Source organism: Astyanax mexicanus, chromosome 11 (genome assembly GCF_023375975.1).
Source record: "Astyanax mexicanus isolate ESR-SI-001 chromosome 11, AstMex3_surface, whole genome shotgun sequence".
NCBI lineage: Eukaryota > Metazoa > Chordata > Actinopteri > Characiformes > Acestrorhamphidae > Astyanax > Astyanax mexicanus.
In genome coordinates, this window is record NC_064418.1 from 26,281,628 (window position 1) to 26,294,391 (window position 12,764).

Sequence of the window (12,764 nt, forward strand, 5' to 3'; positions counted from 1 at the left end):
GGGTGCTGCTGAAGCTTCAACACCCTCTTGTAGGCCAGGAGACAACCAGACCCCAGGCAGGAAAAGGCAGAGGGAGACCGACCTCATAGTTTTTTTAAAGGAGATGGAAGAGAGGGAAAATGAGAGAGAGCGAGAGGCAGCAGAGAGAGAGGAGAGGCGATGGCAAGAGGCTGAGGAGAGAGAGGAAAGAAGAGAGAGGGAAAGAATTGAGCGCGAGGAAAGGCGAGAGCAAGAGACAAGAGAGGAAAGGAGAGATCGAGAGGCCAGAGAGAGAGAGGAAAGGAGAGAGACAGAAGCGAGAATAAGGGAAGAAAGGAGAGATAGAGAGGAGAGAGAGAGGGAAGAAAGATTCTTGCAAATATTGGGGATTCTTGTTAAAAAATAAACATTTAAAAATCAGTTTGCACGTCCAGTGGTATTATTGTGTCTTGAGAAACGGCATATTTGCATATTATAGAAGAATGTTAGTATTCTAACTGTAAAGAAGGACATTTAAAGTTTACTCACCCCAGTCTATAATTGACAATGTAGTATTTATTCCAATTCCAACTCTAAAGATAATCATGCTCAAGAAGAGCTGGTACGGCCATCTGGGGTGCAGAGACAGCTGCAGCCAGGTTCTCCCGTGCCTCGTTTCCTGATCTTTCCTCTGTTTGTGCAGGCTCTGGGGCATGAGCATCCTCCTCCTCTGGAACATCTGGCTCAATGATGTCACCATGAGCAATGCACAGGTTGTGGAGCACTGCGCAACATGCCACGACCTCTGGGGCGAAGACAGGGCTCACCTCAAGGGCCTTGAAGAAAATGGAGCGCCAGCGTGTCTTCAGCATCCCAAATGCTCTTTCAATGACGCACCGGGCCCGAGAGAGCTTGCGGTTAAAGCGAGCCTGTACAGGGTTCTGTACAGGCTCTCGATACGGGGTCAGGAGCTTGATGGGCGTGCTGATGCACGGATAACCCCCATCCCCAAGGATGCATCTTCCCGCAGGTGGGTATACAAGGGGCTGTTCTTTAAAATCCTTGCATCGTGCACAGAGCCAGGATACCCAACAAAAATGTCTAAAAACTTTCCCTGGTGGTCACAGATGGCTTGCAGCTGGACGGAGTGGAAAAGCTTCCTGTTGAGGTAGCACTGTGCGTTGGCTGATGGGGGTTTTATGCGGATGTGGCACCCGTCAATGGCACCCACTGCCACTGTGAAGGCTGGAGATCCGGCCAAGTGAGCAAACCCTGCTCCTATCACCTCCAGATCATCACCAGTTGGCAGAGTGATGACCCTTTTGATGATCTCACTGACATCTTTGCTCACTCTGTGCACAATGTCGTGCACAGATGACCTGGGGATCGCAAAGGCCCGGGAGACCACGCGGTAGGATGCTGCGTGTGCCAGCCAGTACAGGAACACCAGCACCTCGATGTCTCGGCTCCACCCATGGTCAGTCTCCTGCCTTAATGCGGCCAAGTACGTCTCGCTGCAGCCTGTAGGAAGGCGGAGTTGGACATCCAACTCCGCCCACATCCAACTCCGCCCATATCTAACACCGCCCACATGTGCTCTCGTACGCCAATCCCCCTACCTGTTTGTTCAAGAAACACTGTGTGCCACGTGAAATACGCATATAACGCCGATGTTGCACTAAATTTACCAATTCTTGTGAGAAGTTCCACCGCGTAGCCTTATATATATATAGTAAATTTGTAAAAACACATATGTATAAGTACTGTGACAGACTTTTACAGAAGACTGCTTAGCACTGCACAAATAATAACTACTTAACTAAATAATTACAGTCAATGGCTGTATTAACATATATATATATATATATATATATATATAGATATATGTGTGTGTGTGTGTGTGTGTGTGTGTGTGTGTGTTTGTTGGTTAATTTGTAATGTTTACTTTTTAGGCCTGTTCTTTTCTGCGACATACAAATGCTGTAGTGTGATGCACAGATTACACAAAAAATAGGCTATATATACAGTACCAGCCAAAAGTTTGGAAACACTTTCTCATTTATTTTGGGTTCTACATTGTAAATAAAGGAATACACAAGGAATCATGTAAACTTAAAAGTGTATGATTTTTTTTATTATTATTTCTTATATGGCATGCTACTAACTTGTGGTTTCTGAGGCTGGTAACTCATTCTGTGCAACAGAGGGAGCTCATGCTCTTCTTTTTCTGGGGTGGTCTTGATGAAAGACAGTTTCATCACATGTGCCATTTCTCATTTATTTTATACAATAAGCAAATCATTTCATACAGCTGTTTGCTGCTTCCAAAAGATCAATTGCCTCTGTCCTGTATATCACAATACATTATACATTAATCTGTCCCACTCACCAGCAGAGTTAGGTATTATTTCACTGCATTAATGCTCACATTTAAATTAGTTAAACTAGTTGCCAGAGTGTGTAGATTTTATACATTTCTTTTAGATTTAAATGTGGTAAATATCTCCTGAATTATTGATTATCATATGAATCATTATTTACTTATGATATAAAGTTTTTGGGAATGTTCCAGATGAAATAAAGGGTACATTATCAATAATAGCTTTGCACTTGCAGAGGCTGGTCAAATGGTGCATCTGATTGTTAAAGTGTTTGATTGTTAGATCACAGCTGTTCTCTGTGCTGTAATGCTCTATTATTAATTTTTACAGATAGTGCTTCTTATCACCCCCTCAGCAGGGGGAAGGCTATTTGTGTCATGGTCATAGCTAATATCTAATAATGCTATTAGAAGTCATTCTGCATCTTCACTGTCAACAGGGTGCTGAAAATATTTCAGATGAGAATGACAAAGCTGCACTGTATAGCATACACTTTAGGACCACCACAGAGCAGCTATTATGTGGCTTGTTGGTTATTCGTAACACTACAGTGACACTGACATGGTGGTGTTGAGAGTTGTGCTGGTGTGAGTGGATCCGACAAAGTAGTGCCTCTGAAGAATTTAAACACCTCATTGTCACTACTGGACAGGAAATGCTCCATCAACCAGCATCACGTGGGCAGCATCCTGTGTTCAGCATCAAGTAGGCAGCATCCCATGGGCACTGATGAAGAATTTGCAGATTTGCAACAAACTGTGCAGCAACAGATTTAAAGATTCTGGCTCTGACTTTTCAATCACAATGTAAAGCCGATGTAGGTAGAAGTGTCTAATAGAGTGAACAGTGTTTTATACCTATTGTATATTATACACCAGTAAACCATTATGCAACTAAAAAAGGACAATAAAAGCAGAAACAAGCAGGTGGTGATAATGTTATGCTGGATAGTGTATAACAATAGAGTACAATATATGAAATGCTGTGGTTTCATAAAGTAAAATCTCATATGTATACATAAATATTTTGTCAACAATAATAATAATAATAATAATAATAATAATAATAATAATAATAATAATATCCCTCTCCTGCTTCTCCTCTCCCAATTTTGTATGGCTGACAGTAGTTCCCAGAGAAATAAACTCCATTTACAAACACTTTGTCCAATCAAATACAATATCTTTATTGGCATTTATTGGCACACAAGCCTTTAAAATGTTTGGTTACATGCTTTGGTCAAACACAAGGGAATAAATACAAAAGTCTTTATTTAAAAATGTAACACCCAGCCACTCACACAACACAAGGGAACAAATACAAAAGTCTTTATTTAAAAATGTAACACCCAGCCAATCACACACCCAGCCAATCACACACACAGCCACTCACACACCCAGATCCTCGTAAAGCTGGCTGCAGAACTGGCTGCAGAATGCAGGGTGCTCGTTTTCGCTGTAAAATGCCACAAGCTCCCCTCGTCTCCCACGCCCAACGTAGCCTGTAATATACCCTAAATCTATTGGCTTACCAATTTCTGACCTCAGGACAAATTATCAAAATGTATATAGAACAAACATACCCGGTATGCAGTCTTTATAAATTTCTTGACAGTTCTGGCAGCACTGCAGTTCATACATCCTGCGAAACTCGTCTTTATATGCAGCACTGTAATGTTTTCATGGCACTATACCTGTAGGTTTAAAAAAAATCAAGATTTTTAAAATGATTATAAAATCAGTGAGTATAATTCCTTTTCTAAAAGGAAAACAAATATCTTAACTGTACTGAAATATCATGCTTACTGTCAAGCCACTCGAAATGTGCCCGGGCCCGGAATGATTGTTGTCCAACAATGTCCCGGAAGAGACGACAAACCAGTGACAGCTTTAAAAAAGCTTTGTCACCCTCTTCCAGAACTGTGTCTATGAGAAAGTCCTCAATGACCATAAGGGGCATCTGTGAAAGACATAGAAGCATGTAGATTTTGATTCATGAAAATGATAATAATTTAAAAAAATGACTAGATAACATTCTAAGGCTGCAACCAATTACTATTTTGGTATTCTACTAATCTGAGTTGGCACTTATTATTTCAATCATATCCCCAATCTCTGATTACTGTAGGAATGGCTTGCATTTTTGCCTGAAGACTGTACAAGTCAGTGTCATTCTGTTGACTAGTCTCTGCCTTAATGTAACAAAACAGCTCTCTGCTTTTCTATCCCTTAAAAATAATAGCTCTCCAATTGATTGTGGGCTTCAAATGCCCTTTAAATGACTAGTCAACACTAGGTCAAGTCGAAATTTCAAATAATGTCAACTTATCTTTTCAGCCCAATTCAGACTTTGGAAAACTATCCACAACAGTAAAACATTTTAAACGGCCCAGTAAAATTAACCCGAAATAAAAACCACACATCCACACCCACACACCTGGTCAAAGGAGACGTGGCCCATTCTATCTCCTTCATCAGTCACACGTTCAACACGCTGAACTTTCCTGAGAGAAAATATAATAAAATTAATACCATGCAAGAAGGGACCACGAAACACATTACAAGCTTTATCAGCTGCTATAAACAAACGTTCTATTATATTGGTATATATTATGATGTGCCATCATTGATTCAAACTACACCACCACACCTGGCAGGTTCCTTCTTCATGCACTCATCCTGCTCACTTGCCTCTTCTGGTGCATTACAGCTAGTCATTCTATAATAGAACACAGTTGCTATTAATTTTTCAACATCTCAATCCAAATTATATTCATTAGTAAAACCATAGCATAGTAGACTGCATTCATTATTAAAAGTGTCATTTTGTGTTGATTTGGGAGAAGCCACTTGTTCTTGTTTGAATGGTATACAAACAGCAGTATGCATTACATTATCAACAATAAAAGAAAACACACTAATAAATAAATTACGCTATGTAATTCATAGAGTTTCACATTTTGAACTGATTTACTAAAATAAAGTAACTTTTCAAATACACATTTTTTTAGATGCACTAGTATAAACCTTAAGACATTTAGCTTGAGTGATAGGTGCAAGTACCCTTCATTTGACATGTTCTCTAAAAGAATTCGGCACCACCATCTCTGGAGCTGTGGGATATCACGCTAACAAACGAAAGACAAAAGTTTAGAATGCAGCTTAAAGCCTTATTGAAACCGAGTGCCATGTATAACCCATACTGAAATGCACAACATATTGAAGATTAAACACTCGAATGAGACTAGCATTGTATACTCTGTTTTTTGATTATGTTTAGCACACCGTTTAGCATTCCATGAGTCTCTCTACACTCTACTGTTCTTGATTTAATCTGAAGCTACATGAAGTTTGGAGGTGTGTAGTGATGAACTCTGAAGCTACATGAAGTTTGGAGGTGTGTAGTGATGATCTCTGAAGCTACATGATGTTTGGAGGTGTGTAGCGATGAACTCTGAAGCTACATGAAGTTTGGAGGTGTGTAGTGATGATCTCTGAAGCTACATGAAGTTTAGAGGTGTGTAGTGATGAACTCTGAAGCTACATGAAGTTTGGAGGTGTGTAATGATGATCTCTGAAGCTACATGAAGTTTGGAGGTGTGTAGTGATGATGAACTCTGAAGCTACATGAAGTTTGGAGGTGTGTAGTGATGATGAACTCTGAAGCTACATGAAGTTTGGAGGTGTGTAGTGATGATGAACTCTGAAGCTACATGAAGTTTGGAGGTGTGTAGTGATGATGAACTCTGAAGCTACATGAAGTTTGGAGGTGTGTAGTGATGATGAACTCTGAAGCTACATGAAGTTTGGAGGTGTGTAGTGATGAACTCTGAAGCTACATGAAGTTTGGAGGTGTGTAGTGATGATGAACTCTGAAGCTACATGAAGTTTGGAGGTGTGTAGTGATGAACTCTGAAGCTACATGAAGTTTGGAGGTGTGTAGTGATGATGAACTCTGAAGCTACATGAAGTTTGGAGGTGTGTAGTGATGAACTCTGAAGCTACATGAAGTTTGGAGGTGTGTAGTGATGTAGTGACTCTGCAGAAAGTTGGTGAACTCAGCATCCGCTGACCCTGCTCTGTTATTTTACACTGACAGAGCACAGAGTCGCTGTCGTTCCCAGTCTCTTCCACTGTGTTATAATATCACTGAAAATTGCCTGTGGAATATTTAGTGAAATTTCACGACTGGACTTGTTGCACAGGTGCTGCAGCCTATCACGTTACCACAGTGCTGGAGTTCCCTGAGCTCCTGAGACCCATTCTTTCACTAATGTTTGTAGAAGCGGTCTGCATGACTAGCTGCTTGGTTTAATACAATGGTGGCCATATAGAACAATGAACAGCTACTTTTTTGTCAACATTAAACCTGAAAATAGTCAAACTGCTCGTGTCTCCAGAACCAGTAGGGTTAGCTGAGTCGAGCTGACAAATCCTAAAAAGTTTCGGCATCAGGACCTGAGAAGTACACAAACTGACTGTAATGTAGTGAAGGTTAATCTACACTTTTGATTCACAAATGCAAGCCATGGTGAAAGGATGAACCTGTAAATATACTAATTCAAGCAAACACTAAACAATGACAGGGGAAATTATTAATCAAAGAAATGAGTGTTTGTGTGAACCAGATTTTGTGGTTCAGTCTGACTGCTGAATCAAGCTCACATCATTTCTGTAGACATTTTTGGCACAGAACTGTTCCATTAGCAACAATGCATGAATTTACATCAGTGTTCACAGAAACAATTGTTTACTTTTAGAGAACACAAGTGCATCATGTATGAATGAATACATGTTTCAGTTGCAAACAAGAAAGTGACCCAACAAATATATTGAAATACTTACGCAGAGGAACCAGTGTCCAGGTTTCCACACAGGATGCAGTCTTTGAATGCAGCATCATCCTTTGAGTGTCAATTGAAACATTAAGTATATATCTTTATGCTCCAAGGTTACCATAAAACAGGTATTGTATACTTCATACACAACTACTAAACATAAAAAGAACCGCATGTTTTGCATATGTCAATGCACCACTCACAGGAAGAGCAAGAAAAGGGTCTTGTTGGCAAGGTGGATGCCAGGTGGCAACAACGTAGGCATCCACTGCGTGAACATCTTTTCCTTGATAACATAAACTTAAATTAAAACAGCAAGTCTTACTATTTTTAAGTAAAGATACGTTACTGTGTGTATTGTAACCAAATTGCTCTTTACAGACCTTTTCCCTGGCAAACCTGCAGACCATCTCAAAGCAACAGTTGGCAATCTGTACCAGAAAGAGAGAAAGAGAAGATGTAAAAACTGAGTAAAATCTATCCATTCAGAAACATTGTGGGATGACATAATAGCTATTTACTAACTTTTGCTTCCAACTGTTGCTTTAATCCTAAGGTCAGGAAGTCCCATCTTTTTGTGGGATCCAGCACATAAGCAAGCCTTTTCTATATACACGCACACATGTACAAAAGAAAGGACAAAGACAAAAATGTTGCATGTGTATCACAAAGAGCACATTTTAAGATACATGGTTAAGAACACAATCAGATACCATCAAATTAGGACAAACACAAATATATATTACTGTTATAATACTACCCTGATATTTTGTAACTAGGAAGGGCCTGGTAGCAGGCAATAAGCATATACAAATATCCCCCTGTAAAACATGCACCTCCAAGTCCCCAGTCGCGAGTTTGGCACTTATGTGGTCCAGATGCGATAGTCCCCAACAGTCATCATTGCACACTACTATATCCCCTGCTGATCCTGTGAAAACATTCATGAAAATAATGAAAAGTATAAAACATATTAAAGTACAAACAGGACTACAGAATCATATATTGTGGTCATACCAGTGGATGGCACAGGTACATGGACTGGTGCAGCAGCTTGAATCATTCTTTCAGCTGGAGCTTCTGCTGCTGCTGCTGCTCCTTCGGACGGAGCTTCTGCTGCTGCTGTTCTATCAGCTAGAGCTTCTGCTGCTGCTGCTCTATCAGCTGGAGCTTCTGCTGCTGCTGCAAGAGTTATTATGTTGTTCTGTATACATTTCTCATTTCAACACAAATGCTGAGCAATGTTTCATACAGATATGAAAGATTTTTCACATTAAAATGAAATATCTTATTAAATCACCCATAAAAAATGAAATGAAAAAAAAAACTGTGAAATTCATAAATACATACCCAACACTGTCTGACCGTAGTGTTCAATTGTATGTCCAGTCCAATGCCCAAATTCTTCTTCATGTTTTCTAATGTTTTTAAATTCCTATAGTTGTTGTAGTGATTCAAAATGCTTCGCATCAAAAAGACGTGTGACGAGGGAGTCATCATATTTAGAAAATGATTGTTTTTCTTCATTCCGGAGAAGAGCTGTTTGGCACATTGGCTGTTGACCCAACCACATAACTCTGGGACCAGTTCCAACTTGCGCAAGACCTCCCGGACATCTTTGGAGTTAGCCTCATGAAATCTATCATAAAGAGCATAATGCTTAGATGATCCAGTCAGAGGGTGGGCATTTTTATCAGGTACAGGCTTCTTGTTGACCAGCCACGGCAAGTTTACTTTTATCTGCCCAGTAGTGGCAAGTGTGATGTTTTCTTCAGTGGGTTCAAGCAGTCTACACTCATAAGGACTGAAAGGCAATGTTTCCGGTTTGCGTAAATTTGTATGTGTAGCCAACCCTCTGGCAAAATCATACAGCAACAGATCAGCAAAGTCCCTTGGGCTCTCAGCTCTTATGTTAAATTTTACACTGTACACCACAGCACAAGGACAGATGACCACAGCCCATCCACCTGTTACAGGAAACCACAGATCACACAAAAAAAACATTTTTTAAATAAAGAAAAAATGTTACACAACAAAGACCTGTAAACCAATTGTTTGTATGAGTTGTAACAGAACACAGCTTACCAGAAGGTCCCCAGATCTGTGAAAACACCTTGTCATAACTTGCTCTGTTCTTCATTTCATTTTGCAGTCTTCCAACCAAGTCCATCCGTGAGCCCTTGGGGTCTATGCCACACTGCTTGCACAGAGAACGCACAACTTCCATCTATAATAAAACAAGTGTAGTTTGTTTAGTACGCTTTAGTAACACACACCTATGACAGAATAGGAAGATGCTGATTTGAGTACTAAATAACCTTGAGCTTAAGAAGTTCATCGGTCAGTCGGTCCTCTGTGAGGTCAAACTCTGCTTCCTTCACTGCACTATAAGGAGAATGGACTTTTTTGTACTCTGTGTTTGTACTCTGTGAGTACAAAATCCGAACCTCTAGTGTGAGGACCAATCCACGGTGCCCAATTATGGTAACTGGGATGGACCACAAAAGGATTTGCCTTAGGACCTTTAAATGATGAAATAACAACAGTGCATCATTTTATGATAAACAATAAATCAAAGCTTAGAATACAGTAATTCCTACTCACAACTGTATTAATTAGTTAGTAATAAACTAAATTTTTAAATAACCCAACAAAACTACTGTAAAAAGTGTTTTCTCCAACTTACACAAAATTTACATTTTATAGACTGCAATCCCAGATCCCAGATTATTTAACCCCTTCATAACAATCTTTAGTACTTAGCAGAGCACCCTTTTATTGTTATGGACTGTAGCCTACTTCTTCTATAGTTAATGCTCTTCAGCTGTGACTTAGTATATTTTGCTAATGGACCTACTTTGCTACAGAGTTTGAATAATTTTGAAGGCAATTTTGCAAAAACAAACCCACGACTGATCATTTCAAGAGAAACCATTTCCCAGAAATCCTTAGCATTCACTTTGCCATCAAAGTTCTGTGGCGGTTCCTCAATGCTGCTTACTAAAGAAACAAACAAACAAACAAACAAACAAAGACAAATAGTAATTTGTCAACAAGTTTTACCTAATAAATATGGTAAAACAGTGGTGCCTGATAATAAATTATAACTTACCAGGCATGCTAAAAACACCCTTCTTATGAAGGTCCATCACAACAGTTGCTGGATGATAACCACACGATACACATGAATATGTGTAAGTGAGGTCTGAGAGTGCTTCAAAGCTCAAGTAGGCATGCAGGATCCTTTGCTTGGAAGGATAGGTTTTACCAGAGGTTTTCTCCAACACTTCAATGGCACTACCAACAGCCTGGTGCGTCTGCCAAATTAATGTTCGAAATTGAAAAACTTGAAAAATTATTATTTTAAATAACCATTTATATATGTTACATGTTTCATACCTGAAGACTGTTGCGTAAGAAATGGCACATGTACATGGACAGAAGTATGTGGTCATCAAAATTATGGACGCCAACAGACCATTCCTGGTATCGATATACCATGCCACATCTGTAGCACAATTTGCTGTATGTAGAAATTCCTAATGAAAACTGTCATGTGCGGGTGCAGGGAGGACGCGGAGGCGGACGCAAATGCAAACCAAATGGGGTTTATTACCGAAAACAAATACAAAATACACATGGATTTACTGAAAACAGGACTGAGGAAACTGGGGAAAACATGGAGCACTGACAGACGATAAACGTACAAGGATCGACACCTGGGAAATGGAACACTGACCTTAAATAGAGGTGCACACACACAGGAAACAGGAAACACCTGGGACGAAGGGGCGGAGCTACAAATGAACACAGGTGAGTGGAAAAACACTGGGAATGCAACACAGACCTGAGAATAACACAGACATGAGAAGCAGACAGACAAAAGACCTGACAAAAACAAGTGACTGTAAAGGTTAAATGTATTCATCACTGCTAATGCATGAAATGTCTAACACTAAAATCAGTGCATTTTGCCTCCTTAATTAGACAACAAATGTAACAAGTGAAAATTAAGACTGAAACAATCCCTACAGTATAGAAGTGAATTATTAAAATTGTGTGACAAACAACATACCTTCTATCACATCTGTGACGGTCAAGATTTTGGCCTTTGATGATATGAGCAGTGGTTCACTTAGAGGAGTATGCTCTAAACATTCTGTGCAGAAGGTTTCTGATGGTATGAAATGCTCAGGAAAATTGATGGTCTTGACCACATCTGGGGGTAGCACTGCAGGCAGTTTCTTCTTGTGAAAAATGTACTGAACCATCCTTAAAAGATTTTTGCCCTCAGGTGGGTATTGGCTCTGTTCGGCTTGATCAGTGCCTTCAACTTCAGTGGGAAAATGTTGCGTTAAGTTTTCTTCCACACTTCTGGTTCTTCTGAAGAGTGTGGGGTCAGTTTCAAATAAATGCCACTTGGCAATCATTTTGTGGATGCAGGACTGTCTTGGTCTTGCACATGGGCAATGCCATGAAATGTTTTTAGAGTCATATGTGACCATGACTCTACCAAGTCTGCTATAATACGATATCTTTCCCTCAAACACAGAAACATACTTTTTGGAGGGAGGTCCACACACAGTCACCACACATGATAACTTGGCTCCCGCATCATTTGCCTCTTGCTGACGTGCCAACCATTTTTGTTTTTTATCCTCACCATACAACTTGTCTCGCACCATAGTATCTACAATGTCTTCTGTGAGAGATGAAGTGTCTGATTCGGATGGTGGACAGTACGTGAGGGATTGAATGTGGTGGCACTCAAATGGACGGAGATTTGATCTCTCTGCACAGTCTGCATTAATTCTGCAGATGTCCATCTCACATTTAATTTTTTGGTCAGGACCCCATGTCCTTTTAATGACATGTATTGGTGTGCTGGGTGCCGTGAAAGACTTTGAGACTGCAAACATACCATTTTTGTAGTCAACACAATGAGCACTGAGGTGGTTCCTGGCTGTTATGTCTGATTTTATAGGAGCATGTCGTCTTAGGATGTGCAGTCGTAGGTTTCGTCTATTAAGGATGATTCCACAGTGACTACACATCACTGTAGCTTTCTTCTCTCTCTGGAGTGGTGGAGGTGGTGGCGGAGGTGGAGGTGGTGGAGGTGGTGGCGGAGGTGGAGGTGGTGGAGGTGGTGGCGGAGGTGGAGGTGGTGGAGGTGGTGGCGGAGGTGGAGGTGGTGGTGGCGGCGGTGGTGGCGGAGGTGGAAGTGGCACAGAGGATGCAAGACCAGAACTGGGAGAAGGTGTATCAGGAGTAGCTGGCGGAGGGGGAGCTGGACATGCATCAGAAGCAGCAACAGTCTGTGGATTAAACACTTCTGCTATAGGGGTCTTGGTTGCACTGCTGCACAGAGACACATGATGTCTGAACTGGTCTTTGCGTATTATTGTCTGGGTGCAATAGACACAATGAAAGTGTGCTGTGGGTCTGCAATTATTGCTGCATTTACAGATGAAGGAACCTGTAAGACCAAAATTCACACAACATGCAATTTAGCCTATAAATATTAATATTCTTCAACTCATTCTGCCCATCAATTGAGTGTAAGATGTAAGTGCATTTGCTGAATCAAG

The 12,764-nt window shown here is 40.5% G+C and overlaps 1 protein-coding gene, 2 long non-coding RNA genes and 1 pseudogene across 3 annotated transcripts; all 4 read right to left on the minus strand.

The window, feature by feature from the left end:
- Positions 1 to 551: 551 nt before the first annotated feature.
- LOC125804974 (putative nuclease HARBI1) lies at positions 552 to 1,619 on the minus strand. The gene is made up of 3 exons (XM_049485106.1): positions 1,616 to 1,619; positions 1,068 to 1,479; positions 552 to 978 (listed from the first exon to the last, which is right to left on the minus strand). Exons 1-3 carry the CDS (start codon positions 1,617 to 1,619, stop codon positions 552 to 554), a joined length of 843 nt encoding a protein of 280 aa, XP_049341063.1.
- A 2,032-nt stretch (positions 1,620 to 3,651) lies between these two features.
- LOC125804950 (uncharacterized) lies at positions 3,652 to 4,003 on the minus strand. The gene is made up of 2 exons (XR_007441170.1): positions 3,922 to 4,003; positions 3,652 to 3,840 (listed from the first exon to the last, which is right to left on the minus strand). It is a non-coding gene; the product is annotated as an uncharacterized LOC125804950 (long non-coding RNA).
- Positions 4,004 to 4,753: 750 nt separating this feature from the next.
- LOC125804951 (uncharacterized) lies at positions 4,754 to 5,446 on the minus strand. Its single transcript, XR_007441171.1, has 3 exons — positions 5,402 to 5,446; positions 4,989 to 5,057; positions 4,754 to 4,842 (listed from the first exon to the last, which is right to left on the minus strand). It is a non-coding gene; the product is annotated as an uncharacterized LOC125804951 (long non-coding RNA).
- Positions 5,447 to 8,398: 2,952 nt separating this feature from the next.
- Positions 8,399 to 12,305, minus strand: LOC125804975 (uncharacterized; annotated as a pseudogene).
- Between the last annotated feature and the right edge of the window lie 459 nt (positions 12,306 to 12,764).